The sequence below is a fragment of the Rhinolophus sinicus genome, chromosome 16 (genome assembly GCF_057876585.1).
Source record: "Rhinolophus sinicus isolate RSI-liver-muscle chromosome 16, RSI-T2T, whole genome shotgun sequence".
NCBI lineage: Eukaryota > Metazoa > Chordata > Mammalia > Chiroptera > Rhinolophidae > Rhinolophus > Rhinolophus sinicus.
Genome location: NC_142516.1, coordinates 184,835,550 through 184,855,972, shown reverse-complemented (window position 1 = coordinate 184,855,972; position 20,423 = coordinate 184,835,550). Strand labels below are relative to the sequence as shown.

At 42.1% G+C, this 20,423-nt stretch overlaps 1 protein-coding gene across 6 annotated transcripts in view; it reads right to left on the bottom strand.

Moving 5' to 3' along the window:
* DGKH (diacylglycerol kinase eta) overlaps window positions 1–20,423 on the bottom strand; it is a 165,872-nt gene that overhangs the window by 77,393 nt on the left and 68,056 nt on the right. For all 6 annotated transcript variants that reach the window (XM_074329334.2, XM_074329332.2, XM_074329336.2 and 3 more), the window contains exons 3-4: window positions 15,700–15,810; window positions 13,634–13,714 (exon numbers count right to left, since the gene is read on the bottom strand). In XM_074329334.2, the coding sequence (XP_074185435.2) occupies window positions 13,634–13,714; window positions 15,700–15,810 (192 nt within the window). The remainder of the gene's footprint in view (window positions 1–13,633; window positions 13,715–15,699; window positions 15,811–20,423) is intronic.

Sequence of the window (20,423 nt, the reverse complement as noted above, 5' to 3'; positions counted from 1 at the left end):
AGGAGACATGACAGGACATTGAACTTGTTTAAAACTGCAAACTTGGGAAGCAGGAGAACCAGAGGCGACAGTCAGCTCTTCTAGCTTCACATCACCACCTCTCTCCCCTGTGATGCCAGATGAGCAGGGCCTGCATCCCGCTGCCTTCCTGTGGGTCCTGGACCCTGCCTGAGGTGTACCTTAGCCCTGTGCTGGGACTGGACAGAGGTCGCTCTAAGAACAACTGTCATCCCAGCAATTACGTCCACAGAAAATAAAAGAATAGAGATATAGAAAGCATCAGATTAGCAATAACGAAACAACATTTCCTGGAAAAATTCTCAAAAGAATGAAGCCATGCAATAATAGCTATAACTGTATCTTATTACTAAAAATAATACTTGGTTCATGAAAATTGTTTAAAAAAAATCTAAAAATTACTGGTCAGCATCCTAAGACCAGACCAAAATCAATTAACACTTAGACTGACAATGTAAAGCAAGCGTATTTCACAGCTACCAAAGGTAAGTCAAAGAATTCAAAACCGAAAGGCAGGCCACACAAATCAGCTGCATAATTCTACATAGTTTGCAAACTGACATCATCCTTGAAAAACAGGCAGAAAATGCTGCATGTGCTGCATTTTCTCTCCTTAAAAATAATCAGGGCTACTGTACAGTCATATCGCAATCCTCTAAAAACTTGTACATTCTTTAAAGGTAAGCAAGAAAGGAAATGCAAAGGTACTGGTAAAATTAATAATAATAATAATAATAATAATAATAATTTAATTTACTACAGTAATGATGATTTAATTTACTGCAACCAGGCACCTTTGGATTACAAAATGTTGACAATATATGCAATCATATATAGCACTGTATTTGAAATATTACATTGTACATGGGAAACTGGGAGGTTTTTTAGTATTAATTGTAATAACAAGGACCACGGTGATTTCAGAAATTATTTATGTAGGCTGCCACACACACTTCCACTGTAAATTGGCAGTGAGCATTAGTTAATGGACACATTAAAAGTTTTGCCTTTCATTTAGTAGTTTCAGACTGTACCAGGGATGGGAACAATGCATTAGCTGCATTCCCCTGACACAAGCTCTTCTGGTTTATAACCGTAAATTGCTTTGTACAGGGCACATATGTAATGGGAAATTTCAAAACAAAACAATTATCTTCTTTGCACCGGTCACCACAAAACTAAAACATTTCTGAAACCTAATTTTTCCATTACACCATAATCACACTGAAGGAACAGAGAAGATATTTAACTATGCTGAAATTTTAAAAGAGCCATGAAAATGATACTAAAAAAGTACTTCAAGCCATTTTAATAGTTTTTAAGGCATCTCTCAATTGCCCCCAGACATCACCAGGCTAGCTCACCAGCATTTCAAATTCACAATGTCTTCATTTCGCTCCCCACAAACCTGCTTTCACTCTCATTTCTACCCTTAATTAAAGGCATCGTTATGCACCATCCTCCCTATTTCAACAACTCCTGTTAGTTTCCTCCTCTCCCTTCTCCATTCCCTCTGGCCAGAGCCTCCCAGCCTTTCCCACAAGCTCTCTCACCCATCCCTTCCTTCCCTCCTCTTACAGACAGTCTGGTATGTACCCTTGTCACGGTCTCCAGCAGTGCCCACATTGGGCTTCCTGCCAAATCCACCAGTCTTGTCAAACGCACCTGATAGGAAGCTTCCAGAAAGAGCTCCTAGGCAGCATTTAAAAATTTTTCAGTAGTTAATACATATTTGTGACACAAAAATCCAAAATGTGTTTAGAATGAAAAGTATGTCTCCCTCCTAAGCCTGTCCCCAGCTACTGAGTTCTCTTCCTGAGTCAAATAAATACTTGTCAGCTTGTGTGCATCTCTCCAGAGATCTGTGTATCTCTGTGCATACACGACAAATATGGGGTCTTTTGAGGTTTAAACATGTGTGTGTTTGCACACACACGGAGTCAAATTTTATACATGCACACTGTTCCACATCTGGCTTTTCCCACTGAATAAAATTCGAGGTTTACTCCATGTTGTTTTACGTAGAGCTGATTTGTTCTTTTTCAGGGTCGCGTAACATTCCAGTGTGTGACGTCGTTCATAATTCATTCCAACTAGATCTCTAACTTTTACATTTGGATTGTTTCCAATCTTTTGCGATACATATCTTTGTGCAATAAATATCCTTACCCATATGTCTTTGCACACACAGTACATTTCACTAGTCCTGCTGATTCTGGATGATGTGGACAGCGAGGTCATGGATGAATCTAAAAACTTGAAAGAACTTTCGTTACAATCTAGCCTATAAAGTGTGTATCTTGATCATATTGTGTTAAAGCTCGGGTGAACTTCTTCTAGAAGTTTTTCAGGTCATTTTGAAGGTGGTCACGCGAGTCCGTGCTGGTGGGCATACTTCCGGCGGTCCTGCTTGAAAAGACACACACCCTGAAGACATGCACAGGAACAATGCTTCCCTGCACGCACGCACGCAAATCTCTGCCTTCTTACACAGGTCCCCAAAGTGAGACACTGTAGCTGCTTTATCCTGACAGCTCTTGTCACAGTATGTGCCTAACGAACAGGGTAGCTCTAATAATACTGCTGAGCAACTAGGAAAATGAATTATTGTTAGTGTCCTTCATGGATGGAATTCTGAAAAAGACAATGGCCACAGTTTGTGGACAAATCAGACCACGGAGACCAAACACTCAACCCAGTGCTCTCATACACGAGATACCATAAAACATACATACAAACACACAGCGCACAGAACACTGTCACTCTCCTGCTCGAACACTAGTGGCAGGCCAGTGTGATTTCTGGTTACAACCCTGGGAGCTTTCCACTGTCAGATGTGCATGCTAAACAGTGTTGGGCTAATATTACAAAGCATTAGTGAAGTATAAAAGCAACCCACTTGCAGAAACAAGAATCCCACCAGCTGATCCCGACACACCATGCCACCTGGCCATGCCTGGCGTCTGGGTCAACGGAAGACATCCCTCAGGCTTGCTGCAAGGGGCCTGAGGAAGTTCTGATCTCACGGCACCATCTGTCATGTAGCCACACCTACTCTGTGATGTTGGCTGTTATCAGTTTCTTGCTACTAATCTGTTTTTCTCCAAGATTGAAAGACCATCTTCTGCCTTGAGTTCCACAACAGTAGGCACAGCTTACCAGCAGCTTCTGAAAGCATCCTAAGAGAGCTGGCTGGTCCTTCACAAGCCCTGATCAGCTAACACAACTTGAGCACCAGAACTGCCCCAAAGCCTTCAGATTTGCTACCAATAGTGAGTCTCATCCTACGACAATGAACAAGGGAGGGGGGAAAAGGGGGAGGAAGGGAGGGAAGAGAGAGATGGAAGTGGGGAGGGAGGGAGGGAAGGAGGAAAGAAAGGGAGAGAGGGAGGGATGGAGGGAGGGAAGGGAGGGAGGGAAGAAGGAAGAACCTCCAACTGGATAGCACTCAACCTATCTGTTGTCGATGAAAAGATATTGCTTTGGACGTCCCGTGTCTGTTGCTCACTAGATTGTAATTTGTCTCCCTTAACTACAAACCTACTTTTGCCTTCATGCACTAAGATTTGGTCTTGGCAAAGTTTAAATTGGGTCCAGAGACCGCAAAAATGTTTAAGGCAGAAACTACTAAACTGAAAATCTCTTTCCTAGCCACTTTATAGTCAGGCTTGCAAACAGCTCTGGGATTCTCTGGAGAGTTTCAGCACCATGGCTGTCTACTTCCCAATTTCTTCACAGGGCACCAAAGAGTCGGGCTTCCTGAGATCTGGAACATCAAACTTCTTAGAAAGCAAGACTCCACCCTGTAGTCAGCACAGAACTCACACGGTGCTGACACTCCTCAGGGTTCTGCTGCTGCAATCAAATGGCTGCAGGCTGTCAGGCCTTCTTCTGACAGTCAGACACGTATGGTGGGTTTTTTAAAAAATAGTTTTATTGCCAGTAGTTTATTTTCCCATATAGGCCCCTATTCCAGGTATCTCCGGGGGACAGGATGTCACCTTTCATAGGGTCTGAGGCCTCCTTCTGTACCACAAATGGGTTTCGGAAGTCAGAGCTCACCTAAATGGGCGGGGGACTAAAGGGCCTTGAACTGAGCACCTTGGCCAGGAAAAGACCACAGCGAAGGCCAGGTCGATCCCAGAGCCCTTCATGGGTGGAGCAGTCAGGCTGGCCAAGAGGGGACAAGCCTTCCGTGGTGGCCCCTGCAGCTTAGAAGCCTCTGCGTCACTATCGGTTGGTGGGACCAGGGTGCTAGTTCAACCCTTGAGCAATTGTTGCCTGTGTTCATGCTGAATCTCTCAGGAGAGAAGATGGGATCTAGAAGTTCAGTCCACAGAAGTATGGTCGCCGTCCCAGTCAGAGCACCAGCTCAGGACCATCTGGACGGAGCTGCAAAAGGCCTAGTACGAGGAGCAGCATGTGAGTGAAACGCAGATGTGTAAGTAGCCCTAGCACAGAGGCCTCCACTGGCAATGACAGCACAGAAAGGTCACTATGAAGGTCAGTCCTCCATCACACAAGGTTAAAGCAGGCCAGGCTGCACACCTGGACGGCAGTCTCCCACTGGCCACCCACAGGGTGCCTAAGGAACATCCTCCCAGGGAACCAGCTGCATAAAACCCTGGCGTCTGGACTCAGGGATAAGCAGGTCTACACAGTCACCATATTTTGGGCCCCAGAAATCCTGGCATAGGGGGCGTGTGTGTGGGGAAGAGCAGATGAAGCAGGCCCAGGGGATTCTGTCTGTGGAATGTGGAAGGGTCTGGACCTCAAGCCCCTAAGAGAGTTTGTAATCCTCTCCCTTCTAATCTGCAGTGGGCCCTGTGACGGCACAGATTCCGGTCCCCTGGGGAGGCAAGTCCTTGTTTTTCGTATCCCAAGAATCCTATTTCAGGGCCACATACTTTAAAGACAGGGGCCTATCCATGGAGGCTTTAAAACTTTTTACAAACTCAGTCCTTAGAGGCCAATTCTTGTTATCCACCACTGCATATCCAGAAGCTGGTACAATGTCTGCTACATACAACAGGCTCTCAGTAAACATTTGCTGAATGAATGAATGAATGAATGAATGAATGAATGAATGTCTCAGGGCAGGCCCAGAAGTGGAAGAGGGTGTAAGGAGCGGGCTGTGCCATAGCCTGTGGGAGAGAAAAAGTACTAGAAGCAGCAGATTGAAGGGTACTGGCCACGTTGTCCCTGAGTCCCAGATCTTCAGAAGACCCAGACAGCTGAGGAGAACGTGGACATGCCAAGCACAGCAACTTACATGGTACCTTCCTGCACCTCCAGGGCACCGTTCTTTAGATGGTGAGCCCACTCTCCCAAATTACTGGCAGTGTCTATTCACACCACGACACACCCTTGGACCAAACTGATCTATGTGCTGACACTCCGATGGTCTGATTATGCAAACAAAGCCAGGTTCCCAGAACTCCTGGCTTGCCGGAATACTCAAGGGCACGCTCACTGGTTCTCGACTACTTAGGAAAATCCATTTGAAAGTTTTCTGGATGGCTACTAGTGAAGGCGGAGACAAGGCAAGGCACAGTTCTCTCCTACCCGTATCTTACATCCACCCCAAGACTTAAGTCTGGCTATGAAAGGACCACTGGTTCCTTACCTCCTAGGACTTTGGTCTGAGGAAGTTCATGATAGCTTTAAGAGGTATTTCTCTGGATTATATTCTCGGAAAAGATGCGATATCACTAAATGAAAAGATAAATATGACACATCCGCAGAAACAATGATATTTCATTTCTAAAAGCCTGATGTCTAAGTTATAGAAAAAAGGAATACAAATTTCAAACTTATAAATAATTGGCGTTCGTAGTATAAAGCCATCTAAACTGTACATCAATTTTAAAAGGCAAAACAGCCACTCAAATTGCATTAATGTGGTATCATTGTAAAATGCTATAAACTATTTTAACCAATTCAAATGTAAAAAACATGAGTTTTGCCAATATCAGGCATCTAACAATCATGTGGGACCACTGCAACAATTAACGACAGGCAGCAATCAGGCTTGTAAGACTTACTTTTGGCATAAAAACAGTCTGGGTCATGATATAAAGATTTCACCAAGGATACAAATATTTACAGGCATATTACAATTCAACGTCATTGGGGGAATTTAGAAAACTGTTCTCTAACCTAAAACTTGAAATGCCATTTTTCTCCCAAAGAAAAATTAGTTTACAAATAGCATTCATTTATTCATTCAACAAGGCACACTCCTTCATTCATTTAACAAATATCGGTTGTGCTTCCCCTCTGTGAAGGCCCTGCCTTAGCCACGGGATTCGGGGGTGAAGATGGCAGTCTGTATCACCACCTCCCCTCAGTCCCTCCCACATCCACACACCATGCAGAGATCTCTCCCACAGCATCTGCGAAGGACGGTCACTTAGCTCTGGCTATAATGAGACTGGGTTTAAAGTGACCAGCAGGGCGCTCAGCCAACTCTAATCCCACTCCTGCCTGCCTATTCCCAACAAACCCCAAGGGCTGAGAGCCCCAAATTCTGTACAAGCTGTGCGGAGCTACTAGCCATCCAACCTTGAGAAACACTTCCGCTCTCTGAGCCTGAGTCTGCTGAGAACTCTCTTCTTGAAGGCCCCTTGTGGTTCACAGGGAATGAGGTGACTAGAGTTCCAACAATGGGCAGAGCTGTTACCTCACAAGGGGCCGTTCTATCAGGTGACTTAACTTATAACGCAGTCCTCTCCGTGGAGCTGAAACTGTCCCCCTGTGAATTTAACCACAGGTCTCTGTCCTGCACGCTGTAGTAACACAAAACCCATCTACTGCCTCTTTAACATGATAATCCTTCAAATATTAAAAAGACGGTCACATTTCCCCCAAATCTTTAAAATACAAAGTGCGTTTTAACGCCAATCAATCCTCAGCCCTCTTTATAACACTGGTTACCACCCTCTGTGAGTTCCTTAGCCAACTTTTCTATTTCAAATGTAGTGCCCCAAATATAATGTAATAATATTCAACGTTTTTAGTATGACCGGCCAGTATCACAATAGACTGTGGTAATGCAACATGAGACGGTGGCTGACTTAGAGTGGAACAGACAACTGAACACATAAAACCCAATTAGAGCAAAACGATCAGAACCACACTCCTTTAAAACTCCCCACGAAAGAGGCAGGAGAGCAGAATGGCCACGGGCACAGCTGAGACCAGACCGCACAAGTGGGCTCAGAATCTAGCTGTTTACGTTGATTATTAGATGTCTCCGGTTCCTGTAAATGGGGAGCATAACATTTCCTACCTTATAGGACTGATATAACGAATTGATGATTTATCAGCTATAAATCATTTAGAAAGCACATAGTAGTTACAGTAAACATTACCAAATAAAGTAGGCAACTTATTTATCTCAGTGATGAGTTATTTAGGTGATTATCTAAATACCTGTTGTGTGATGTGCATTCATGAATGATATGAAAAGAATAACTTTTTTTAGTTAGTTTCTTTGTAACTCAACATTGAGATACTAATTGATAAAAGTAAACTGACACTTTCTTAGGCTCCAAGGATGTGATATCTCTCTTAAGAGATCTATTACACAATGACTGCATCACTTTCAGAATCTTTTATGATGTAAGAGTATGTTCTCTTTGTTGATTGGTCTGTTTTTATGTATATTTTTTAAAAACCTCATCAGAAAGAGCATAACCTAATGCCAATCAACCTTCAGTCACGTCTGCTGTGGCCAGTGACCCTTGAACTAAAACGACTCTTCGCTCCAGTGCTCACTGAGTTCTAAAAATAAGCGCTCGCACATGTATCTGTGCTTCATACAACTGAGTGAGGCCAGCATGGATGTGCCATTAACCACGAGATGTCACACACACTAGACTTACACACTCACACACTTTCCAGCTCACTAGAGATGCTAAGGGTGGTTAAATAAACCAAATAAATTACCCCTGTGTTTCTTTCTACTTCGAAAAAAAAACGCTACTTTCTTTATAAACTTCCATCAGAAGTTTTAACAAGGTCAATACAAAAATTTCTTTAAAATGATGACTCATTTGTTTAACCTTCATTAAAATGTCAAGAAAACAGTCATTTGAACAGCAGGCTTTGAAAGCTTGATGTATACCACATGATTGTGAGGACGTTCAAATCATTAAAGAGCTCATCTTTAGCAAACAACTGTTACCTAACTAGGAATGATTGTAACTCACTCATTACAGAGACTGCTTTTCCCAATAACACTTACTAATACCGTGTTTCCCTGAAAATAAGACCTAGCCGGACAACCAGCTTGAATGTGTCTTTTGGAGCAAAATCTAACATAACACCCGGTCTTATTTTACTATAAGACCTGGTCTTATATAATATAATCTAGGACCGGGTCTTTTATTAATTTTTGCTCCAAAAGATGCACGAGAGCTGATTGTCTTGCTAAGTCTTCTTTTTGGAGAAACATGGTACGAGTTAAAAGTGGAAATACATCTTCATATTCACTACACCTCTGAAAGATAGGTGGGATGAAGTATTTTCTCAAGATAAAAGTTCATCCACATTCTCCTTCAAAATTCCCAAAGTTTGGGGAGACTGGTTAGCTCAGTTGGTTAGAGCATGGTGCTCTTACAGCAAGGTTGCCGGTTCGATCCCCACATGGGCTACTGTGAGCTGCGCCCTCCACAATTAGATGGAAACAACTACTTGACTTGGAGCTGATGCGTCCTGGAAAAACACACTTGGAAAAAAAAATTCCCAAGCTTTTAGGAGTTTGTAACATCAGTCAACAGAATACTGTGTGGTAGGAAAGAGCCCTGGATTGAACATCAGGAGGTCTGGGATCCCCTCCCAGAGGCACCAGCATGACAAGGGGAAAGCAAGTCTTTTCTGTGGTCTGATACAGGAAGAACATTCACAGATAGCACAAAGGTGCGTTAAAGATACAAATGTAAAGTGAAAGTAAAACTCAAAATAACATACAGATATCAAGAAAATAAAAACGAAAATGATTTTAAAAATGAATGAAAAAAACTAAGAACGTATTATAGAGTTCACAATTACAGAGAATGCCGTGGTAGAAATTAAACTACAAATAAATTAATGATGAACATTAACCTGAAGGTTTATAAAATGCCAATGAGGCATCTGGGATTGTCCTTCTCCATTCCCCATCACATCACTGTCACCTAACATCACAGAAAATCTTTCAGTGTCAGTACGTTTTACTGTTGTCACGGTTGTTAACTATTGCAGAAGATACTTGCAAAGCCACAAACTCAAACCTTGGTTAAAATTAGCCCGATTTAAGAGAATTAAAAAACATATATATATATATATATATATATATATATATATATATATATATATATATATATATATATATGTATATGTATATATGTATACATATATATACAGAGGGTGCTAAAAAATGTATACACATTTTAAGAAAGGAAAGAAACTATTAAAATTGTAATACTCAATATATAACGATAACAAAAGATGAATACAAGTCACGTGTGACTTCTGCAAGTACAAGAGGTGCTCAGAGTGGTTCCCATCAGCGTCCAGACACTTCTGATTATGGAGAACTACTGCTTGAGCAACGTTGACCAAAGTGTCCACTTGTATACATTTTTTTGTAAATTTCAACAAAATATTTCAACAAAAAGTCTTCTCATGCCTAAAAAAACTTCCATCTTTTTAATTAAATCAACAAATACTTCTGGATAAGGTAATATGACGTAAAAAGATATGACACAGTCTTTTTCCTCAAGGAGGTTATAATAAAATAAGTACTTAACTTATATAAGTATCCCACCACATGCCTTTCCATGCTTTTAAGAGTAACTCAGTATTAATATTCTTTATTTCAATCCCTATTAGAATATCACTAACCTGTGAGTGACATATCTAGTAGATAAAGCCTGTTTTGTTTTTCTCGTAAATATGTTACTCAATTTTCCCCATTATTTTAGCTAGCTGTTAGTTAATTTGAAATCCACACAGGCTCTGATATACAATTTTTCTTAAAGAAGATGTGTAATTAGTTGAACCCTGATATAGCAAGTTCTCTAAGAAAGGTTCAACAGGAGCGACGGCATGCAGAAAGAACTGTACAAAGGATTTAAATAAACTCTCCCAAACCCAAGCTTCTCATTCCTTTTACCTTTATCTGCTCCAATACTCTAGACCAGGGGTGTCCAAACTTTTTCAACATTTTTCACCAAGAGCCATATGCGGTAAAATACACAAACAGCCAGGCCACTCATTCGAGGTGAAGTATGTATTGCCTCATGTGGGGGCAGAGCCCCAGAAAGAAGTTTCCAGGCTCTCAGCCTCACATGGACAGGTGCTGGCTCAGGTAGTAAATGGCTATCAATGTGATTGGATGGCCATCAGCTGTGGCTGGTTGGCCGTCAGCTGTAACCAGTGAGCCATTGGCCACTAATATAACTGCTGTGGCTACGCTAGAAGGAGAAGAGGAAAAGAATGGGGGCTAGCAAGAAGATGGCGGCTGGGCTGGCAAGTGTGGATGGCGGTTTGCGGACAGTGTGGATCCAGCCTCCAGTGAGAGTATAGTGCCGCCAGAGAGAATATAGTGGTATGACTCCCCCATCTATGGCTCCGTGGGTGTTCCTTTTTGGCCTCACCATATCCTGCGTTCTTGTATGGGGAGCGGGAGCAGAGACCCCGCAGGTCGCCCGGCACGACAAATGGCGCAGCGAGCAGGGTCTCCCGCACGACACCTCACCTGGTTTATTTAAGTAAACTAAATATATTTTTAGAATTTGCTACTGGCCAATTAACAATGGATTGCAGGCCGCCGTTGGCCCGCGGGCCGCAGTTTGGACACCCCGGCTCTAGACTTTGTCTTCATCTAAAATTACTCCATCCTTCGAATCTTAAATGTTGGAACCCTCTTTTAGATTAAGCTCTAGATCCCTGTTGGGGGAAAGCCTTATCTCTCCCTCCCCCATGAGTCTCCATAAAGGGGGGATGACTAACATTTACTCCCCAGGGAAGGCGAATGGTTTAGTCTGATTGGTCAATCACCCTACCTCTGACCCCCTTCACTTGGGAGGAAAGAAGAATAAGCAATGTTTTGACCTTAGGCCTCCACCAATTTATCAGAAGTTCTGTATTTAGTGGTTATTGGATCCTGTTCAGCCATTAATAAGCTGTCCCTTAACCATTTGTGTTTCATTCCGAAAACCTGAGAACTCACAGGGGGAAGATAGATGAGTTACTGATCCTCCGAACACCCAATTATCCCTTTATCTTTCTGTTAAACCTTCCCCATCAACCCTGGATCCATTCAGTTGTTGTCCTCTATCCCCATCTTAAAGAAAATGCTCTAGGCCTAAGAATGAAGAGCACTGCTAAGCTTGATCTCCAATCTTCGGCAGACACTGTGACACTCCTTACTACCTGGTAAATCTCCTACAGGTCCCTATTCAGTTTCACTTCTCATTTTCTATAGAAGCTACTCCAAATGCTCCTAAACTCTTACTCATAGCAGATGACCTTGTCTTCAATTTCACTGAGAACAGTAGTATTTGGGTTTGCATTACATGAACTTCCTGCCCACACCTACACCCATCAACTGTCCGATGCTAATCTCTTACCCTGTGCTCTGGTTCTTTTGCCTTTCAGCTGACTCAGCAATCAGGCTCCATCCTCATTCTCTCTCTTTCCTCAAGCTTCAACTTTTCATTCTAACAATGCTTTCCTCTCTTCTTATAGACACTTTCACAACCCACTTTAAAAACAAAGCAAAAGAACAACAAAAGAACCAACACTCTCTCTTCAAATCTGAACATACTTCTATCTGTACTTGTTCTCCTTTAAGGAGCCAAGTTGTAGGAAAAGTAGTCTACCCTGGCCGCCTTTGCCTTTCCACTCTGCATTCTCAGTGCTGCCTAACGCATGCTACCCCACTGCTGAAACGATCCACTTCAACGTGACCAAACGACCTCCGGGTTACCAAATTCAACAAACGCTTTCCATTTCTTCCTCTACTTGACCTCTCAACAGTATTTGATGTTTAACAACTTCCGTCTTGAAACTCTTCCAGTGGCTTTTTATAGCATCATTGCCTCCTGATGCTCCTTCTATAACTTCAGAATGCTTTCTCTGTCTTTATTGGTCAAACCTTACATTTAAAAATTTTCCCAGGATTCTATTCTTGGCTTTCCTCTTCTCAAACTAAACTCTCCCTGGGGAGTGGGGGGAGGAATATTTACACCATGAATTATCCCACGTACCCATCAATCAATAAGATGAAATCTGAACTCATCTATCCTTCCCCCAACCCCCTCCCATCAGCGTTTACCTCTATCATGGCACTGCTCTCTATTTGTCTATCTGTCTTTCTTCCCTGCCCTGGCATACCTAGCAGATGGACATAACACACTGTTGTCACCAGTGGTGGCTTCCAAGAGCAGGGACTGGGCGTGTGGATGGGGGCAACTACAGAGCAAGAGCAATGCATCTTAGAGGACCTACGGAATATGTAGTTACACAAATAACTGCAGATGAACTTCACTGAACTGCACTGTGAATACCTTAAGGGAAGTAACATTTATTTATTCATTCATTCATTCATTCATTCATTCACTCACTCACCCACCCATCCATCCATCCACCCATTCATCCATCTACCCATCCATCCATCCACCCATCTATCCATCCATCCATCCATCCATCCACCCATCCATCCATCCATCCCTGAATCTCTTAGGCTTAGCACAAGTACCTGGGACACACTGCTCAATCCACAGGACACTAAATTCACATTTTACTGAATCAAAGAATTAGATAGAGGAAGAATGGAATCTGAGATAAGCCTGAAAGAACTGGTTGGGTTTCAATAGCTCTAGATGGAGGCGGAATCATTTAAGTCAGAGAGGATGGGGAAAGCATAGGCACAGACAAGAACGCTGGTCTGGTAGGGTGCATAAAGACAAGTAGTTATCAGTAACACAAGAACGCTGAGGCATGATTTTATAAGACTGTAAGATGCGGCTGCAGATGCAACTTGACAGGCAATGACAAGCCAGTGACGTATTCTAAGCAATGGGATTTGCAACTGGAAAAGAATTAACTGGAACAGAGGACACGTCTTAAATAGCTACCAAATGAATGACCTAAGCAAAAAGAAATGACAGCCTGAACTAGAGCAACTACAGTAAAAGTAGAAGAGAAGAAGAAAATATTATTTATGAGATTGAAGGTAAAGACCAAACTTTTTGAGTATTCAAAGAACAATGGCATTAAAGTATTAAATTTAAAAGCGGTGAAAAATTTAAATCATTAAAATTAATAGGCCTAAAAAAAGGAAAAGAAAAATGTGTATATATATATATATATATATATATACACACACACACACACACACACACACACACACACACACACACAAATAGTAAAAAAACAAAACAAAACATTTCATACACTGGCTTATTGACCCAAACAAATCATGAAGGGTGTTGGGTGCCAGGGTATAGAGTGGTAAGAACTCCAACCAGCACACCTGACACACAGTTGGTAACTGAAGAGGGCATCCTACATACGGAAAAGTCATTCTGTAACTTTCGGGTGGGGAGTTAGAACATAACCGTACCGTGAAGCTGTTGTTAGCATTCTTTGTGCTTGCTTCCGCTACACTGGCATCTGAGAGGTCAACTTCATCAAATATCAGAGACTGTTAATGAAAAAGAACACAAACAGAGTAAATGAAAACCGAACTCAATGCTCCTCAATAACTTTTTTTTTTTTTTTAATATCAGGTCATGACTATAAGCCTATGTCAGGAATTCGGAATAGAAAATGGAGAAAAATCGAAGTTAGTGATACTTTGTGAGTAAAACCATAAAGTACAACCAACACATAAACCCCAAACTGAGAAGGACTTTAAAGAACCCCAGAAGACTATTTCAATGCAGAACGCTCTGTGCTCTGTGGAAGCACAATTCCTGGGGAACTAAGTGTGACACACACACACACACACACACACACACTGGGCAATATCTCTAAACCTTAGATCGACTTTGTCAGGAAGGCAGAGGCAGCAGCACCCAACATCATCATTCCCACATTCGTTAAGTGAGGACTGAAAAGACTGACTCAGGTTCTGGAGACACACCGAACCTTCTGAACCTTCCTTTCCTCATTTATAAATGTGTTCAAGTGAGATGGTGAATGTGCTCTGCGAATATAAAACGATGTTTCTTTTATACTCTTAAAAGTGGTTTCAATCAAAAAAGTTTCAGTGGTAAAAACTCCATAGAAATGGGATCTTTAAAAATGTACAATTCAGAGATTCGAAAATTCTAGTAAATAAATACATCCTTCCCACTGAGTCATGTCGGCGTTGTTCACACTCATTCAGTGTCTTCCAGCAAGGCAGGTATAATGCTCCTCTAAAGTGTAGGAAAAGGGGCCCCTTCTCTGACAGCTTCAACCCCCCCCAAGATCTCCAGGGGGTTATGCTTCAATCCGACCAATCTGACTGTACAACTTGTTCCCTGACTCGAGAGAATTTATAATCCAGCACAAGCGATGAAACAGACACAGTAATTTTAACGTAAGATAGACTGTTTGAAGTAGAAGACAGACTACGAAATGCTATGGAAGGCCACAGGTTATTTCTCTTGTGAATAATGGAATAAAGTGCAGACACAGGGATGGAAACATGGGGCCAGGCTGAAGACTACCAAGTGGTTATCTGCTGCCTACTGACAAGTGTGAAAAGTCAGGAGGCAGCCCATCAGGGACAACCCTGAACACACGACTTTTAAAAGAAGATTATTTCATTCAGTTATTACTCCTACAGCTGCATAATCTAAAGATTAGGTTTGTTTGCTGCTTTGTTTTTACTTCCTGGGGTGTAACTCTACTATTTATATTAGGAACATACTTTTCTTTAATAGGGAAATTATCAATTACTCAACTGACACAGTAGCAAGAAATCTTAATGTCTATTTTTGGAGGACTATAAAATATCAGGTTTAAATGGAAACTCATCACTCTAATTTCTTTCCTCCAAAACTACATCATTATTTTATTCGACTGTTACATAAAAATTATTGAAAGCCTTAATTTTGTTACACTATGACCTTTATTCGTAACTACTAGCATAACTGAGTGATCACTTTGTGTATCGGGTACCATGTAAGTACTTTATGTCTATTACCTCATTTACGCCACCTCTCAACATCACATGCTCCCCTGGAATGTACTGGAACTGGGATATGAACTATGTCTGAAACCAGAGCATCGATTCTCAGCAACTATAGACATTCTCTCTCTCTCATGGTCAGGGCAAGATTTATAAGATGAAAAGTATTGAGAAAGGAGGGGAAATCCAAAATTTTGAGTTTATTATATCTCATAAGGTTAGATTTAACATTTCATTTTAATCAGAATAAAACAAGAAAGGAAGAAAGCAAAAAATACACTAGAACCTTCCTATTCAATCGTATTAGGGGACATGCCCTGAAACTGACTTAAATTGACCCCCCCTTGGGATGTGGTCCAGATGAATCACATTTATATGCAATTCACAGAAGAGCAGCAAGCACAGAAGGCTATAGTGAGCTCCAAGACAAGAACAGCTTACAGAACCATAATTTTAAACCCACCCACAGCCTCAAGTGCTTGCTTGCAACTAGTTTTTTCTCGAATTACCTTTGAGTCCTTTGCATAATAAAGTGTCCGGCCTCGAAGTTTGAAGTAGCGCTTTTTCCACCTTTGGAAAGAACTGGTTTGCTTCAATAGTTGTCCCTCTTTAATACTGGTCTGGGGAGAAGCAGAAGCACGACATGATGAAATTAAATTCAAAACCAAATAAAATTCAGAATTAATGACACAGTATCATTAACATTTTGAATATTGTTTCCCATGTCCAACAAATTACATGAGACAATATTTTCTTCTTTCTGGTCAATCAAGTCCCAAAGAGCAAAGGTAACTATGACACGGTTCCCTGACTGCCGAGTCATCACAAATAGTACAGATGGCACAAGCACACAAACTAATGCTTGTAATACAGTGTGACACGTACACTGACTTGTACACAGCAAGTGTTCAGTAAATGTTGGAAAGGGGAGAGGCACAGTATAACGCAATGATTAAGAAAGGCATGGGCTTTCCATCCCCGTGACCATTTTTAGAGCTGGCAATTCATACTTCTTAATCCCTTTCACCTTTTTTACCCATCCCCCAATCCCTTTCCCACCTGGTGAGCACCATGAATACAGGCAATAATATTATAATAACTTATGCATTGTGTCAGAAGGGTACTAGATTTGTTGGGGTGATCACTTCATAAGGTATGTAAATGTCTAATCACTATATGTGCCCCTGAAACCAATATAATACTGTCTGTCAACTGTAATTGAAAAATAAAGTTGAAAAAAGAAATTAATGAAAAAGAAAGGTATGGGCTCTGGAGCCAGAGACCTGGTGCCACCACTTAGGCGCTGGATGAGTTTAAGCAAATTACTAAACTTCCTTATGCCTTTATTGATTCACCTATAAAAGGACGATAGCTTATAGGGCTGCTGTAAGGAACAAATTAAAAGCATGTAACGGCCTTATTGCATAGCACATAGTAAGTGCTCATTAAATGCCCGTTATTGGCTGCCATGTGTTACTGTGACACACATATATTCAAAGCACTGAGGATGGAGGTCCAGAGAAGGAAGACCCACTCTGCCTCTGAGGACAGCCTGGGGCTGGTTTCAAAGGAGCTTACCAGAATGACAAGGGAAGGAGAGGGTATTTTAGGAGTGTGCAGAAGTAGAAAGGTTTAAAATGGCAGGGAAATTTGGGGAATCTTCAAAGAGCTTTGGGTTACACATGCAGGATGGAGCTCACAAGGGGAGGGCATGTGGCTGGAAGACGCAGGGAGGGGCTCTCTGGGTCAGGCCCCCTGCCACTCATTTCACGATGCAAGTTCATTGCATCGTCAACAACAGAATTTCTGGAACCCCTCTGACGTCACCCAGCATCTCTCCCTCCATCGTGTTGCTTTGCTTTTAAACGGGCATGTACGCTCCTCCCTGACATCTGGACACAACACACTGTGCCCCTGACTGCTCGTCCCTCAGAAGTGTATCCACTCAACTCCTTAACCTCCTTCAATTCTGACCTTCTCAACGAGACACACCTCATCGACCTCCAATTTAATACAGAAACACGCTCTCCCTATTTTCCTCCACCTTGATCTTATTTATCCCCCCACACAAAGTACATCTTCTAACATATAATGTAATTTACATATGTATTATGTTTATTGATATGTTTATTATGTTTACCGTTACCTATTAGAATGGAAGATCTCTGCGTTTATTTTACCTAATAAAGTTAAATTCAGTGTTTCATTTTAATTCGAAGTTAAGAAGAAAGAAGGAAACTAAACTTACGGCAAACTAAACTTACAGCCTGGCTATGAAGACACGTCACAGGATGGACTCAAACAGATCCCCTCGGGCTGGAGTCCAATATGGGTCACGTTTACACTGAATTCACAGAAGAGCATTAATGCTGTAGTGAGCCTCCGGGACAAAAACCGCTCAAAACACCAGAATTCTAAATGCATCCCACTGCTTTGCACACTGACAGAGCGTAAGTGCCAAGAACTTCATCAAGCACATACAAGACGGAGGTCTATATAAATTTACAGCAGGTGCTGAGATTAAACCCAGGTCTGTTTGACTCCAGAGTTCATTCCCCACTTTTACACTATACTGTCTTTTATTATCAACAAGACACAAAATACTGAAACAAGTTTGTTGTCACCAATAATGTCGTTAATTATATTAATGCTTATTTTCAATTTCTTTTTTTTTAATTAAAGTTTATTAGGTTGACAATTGTTGGCAAAGTTACATAGATTTCAGGTGTATAATTCTGTAATACATTATCCATATATCACATAGTGTGTTCACTACCCAGAGTCAGTTCTCTTTGCATCTCCATATATTTGATCCCCTTTACCCTCATCTACAATAAAAGATTTTCTCTATGAAGATCAGACAATTAAGTTCGCGAAGTCATCCTGGAAAAAGTGCTACATACCCCATTACTGAATATCACTACAGTCACCTTCGAAGTTCTCCCCTTGGGAAGCTGTGCATCGACGCCAGCACCTAGTCCACCCTTCAAAGCAATTTTGGAACTCTTTTTGTGGAATGGCCATCAGAGCTGTCGTTGTATTACCCTTGATGTCCTGAATGTCATCAACATGTCTTCCTTTCAATATTTCCTTTATCTGCCTTTATCTTGGGGCCCAGATCAGGTGAGTAGGGAGGGTGTTCCAATACAGTTATTTGTTTACTGGCTAAAAACTCCCTCACAGACAGTGCCGTGTGAGCTGGTGCATTGTCGTGATGCAAGAGCCATGAATTGTTGGCGAAAAGTTCAGGGTGTCTAACTTTTTCACGCAGCCTTTTCAGCACTTCCAACTAGTAAACTTGGTTAACTGTTTGTCCAGTTGGTACAAATTCATAATGAATAATCCCTCTGATATCACAAAGCGTTAGCAACATCATTGCAACATGTTTGCGAACTTAATTGTCAGACCTTATATAGCTCGCTCAAAGTTGTCTTCCAGGAATTGTCAGATCATTAATATTTAATGATAACAAAATACTTTTGAAACTTTGGTACCAAAGAGCTCAGTCTGGACTCAGACAGACAGATGTCAAACCAGGCTCTGCCACACACCACCAATATGAATCTGGGCAAGTGATTTCAGCTCTCTGCTCTCGTTTCCTCTTCTAAAATATGGTAGTAATAATATCAACTTCACAAGCTTGTTGCATCCAATTTAATTATAAGATAATGCCTGGAGAGCACTTAGCACACTGTCTGGATTACAGAAAACATTCAATAAATGGCAGAAAGCGTTATTATTATGATATCATTATGCTATTAAGTTCAAGGAGTATTTGCCAGGCACCAAATTGTAAGAGCTTCTTGGAAGAAGAGAGTAAGTGTTCCGAGGCCACTGTAAGGGCAAATAACGGATGGAACAGGAGGAACGTGTCCAGAGATGAGGCTGAGGGAGCCCAGAGCCCTGAGCTGCTGACGCAACGGGGCGTTCACTGTTTACGTGCAAAAAGCTAGTGAAATGCTTGAAGCAGCCGAGTGAGGATGGGGAAATGGGTGAGAACCTAAGTGGGGGACCCAGGAGGAGGCGGCAGTAGTCTGAGGGAGAGGCACGAAAAGCTCCTTGAACTAAGGTTCCAGCATCACAGAAATGGAGAGCAGTGGAGCAACTTGAGACATTATCTTGGAGGCAGACTCTTCCGGACTTACTGAACCAAGGAAAAGTCTGAGCGTTTGGCTTGAGCAGCTAGATGTAAACGAGTGACAGGAAGGGATATTAGGCCCAGTCCGGTGGAAAGCTGCGCTGAGGTTACCCAGGATGGAGAGCCTGCAGTGCTCAAAGCCAAACACAAGGTATCGGAACACTATGAAAAGATAATCTATAAAAAGAACAAATCATCTGGAAATTCAAATTATAGAAGTGAGTGTACTGTGATTTTTGTAAAGTTCTATTTTAGACAACGAGGACGACGACTTAATGTTTGGTGTATTTGTGTTCTACAAGCACTGTTCTCAGAAAGCCTACGTAGCCTACTCATTCTCTGCATGGTTATTAGGGCCATTTTCTAAAATAAAAACCTGATTATATTGTGCCCTTCGTTAGTTCTCTACTCCCTGCAGCTTGCCGTCCAAACTCCATCTGTACCATGGAGGCCCCTGCCTGCATCACGCTCTCCAGCCGCAGCACCCGCCTCCCCCCCCACACACACTCTTCTCTCTGCCCTCACTGTCCTCTCCTCCGTCTCCGTCTGAAAAGCTCCCCATTCATCTCCACTCTGACCCAGTGCGACTGGACTGCCCGTGAATGCCTCCGTGACCCCCTAGGAAGAAGTGACCACTCCCACCTCTGTCCATATCTGTGTACCAGCGCTTGTGACACTCCATGGCTTCGGGTTACCTGTCTGTGGTCCCACCATGCTGAGACCTTCGTAAGAGCAAAGACTGCATCCTCCACATGTTAGTAACATCGCCATCTAACACGTTAGCTGACACCTCAGGGCCTCCAGAGATGTGGGAATGAACAACTTTTACTTCAAGTGTAAAATGGGGTATAACTGTATTCTCAAAGAATGAAAGAATGAGAAAACAGGAAATGGGGGCTGGAAATGATTTTATGGTTTCTAGCATTCAGCAGGTCTGGGCCTGCTTCTTTTCACACATATCAGCCCAGCAGATACAAAGCACTAAGGTGTGTGTGCCTCTAGGCGCACTCCCTGGGGGATGGTGGGGAGAGACAGGCAGAGGGGCAGGAAAATGTCTACCTCAGTTGTAAGAATATGGCTAATTTAGAGATGGTC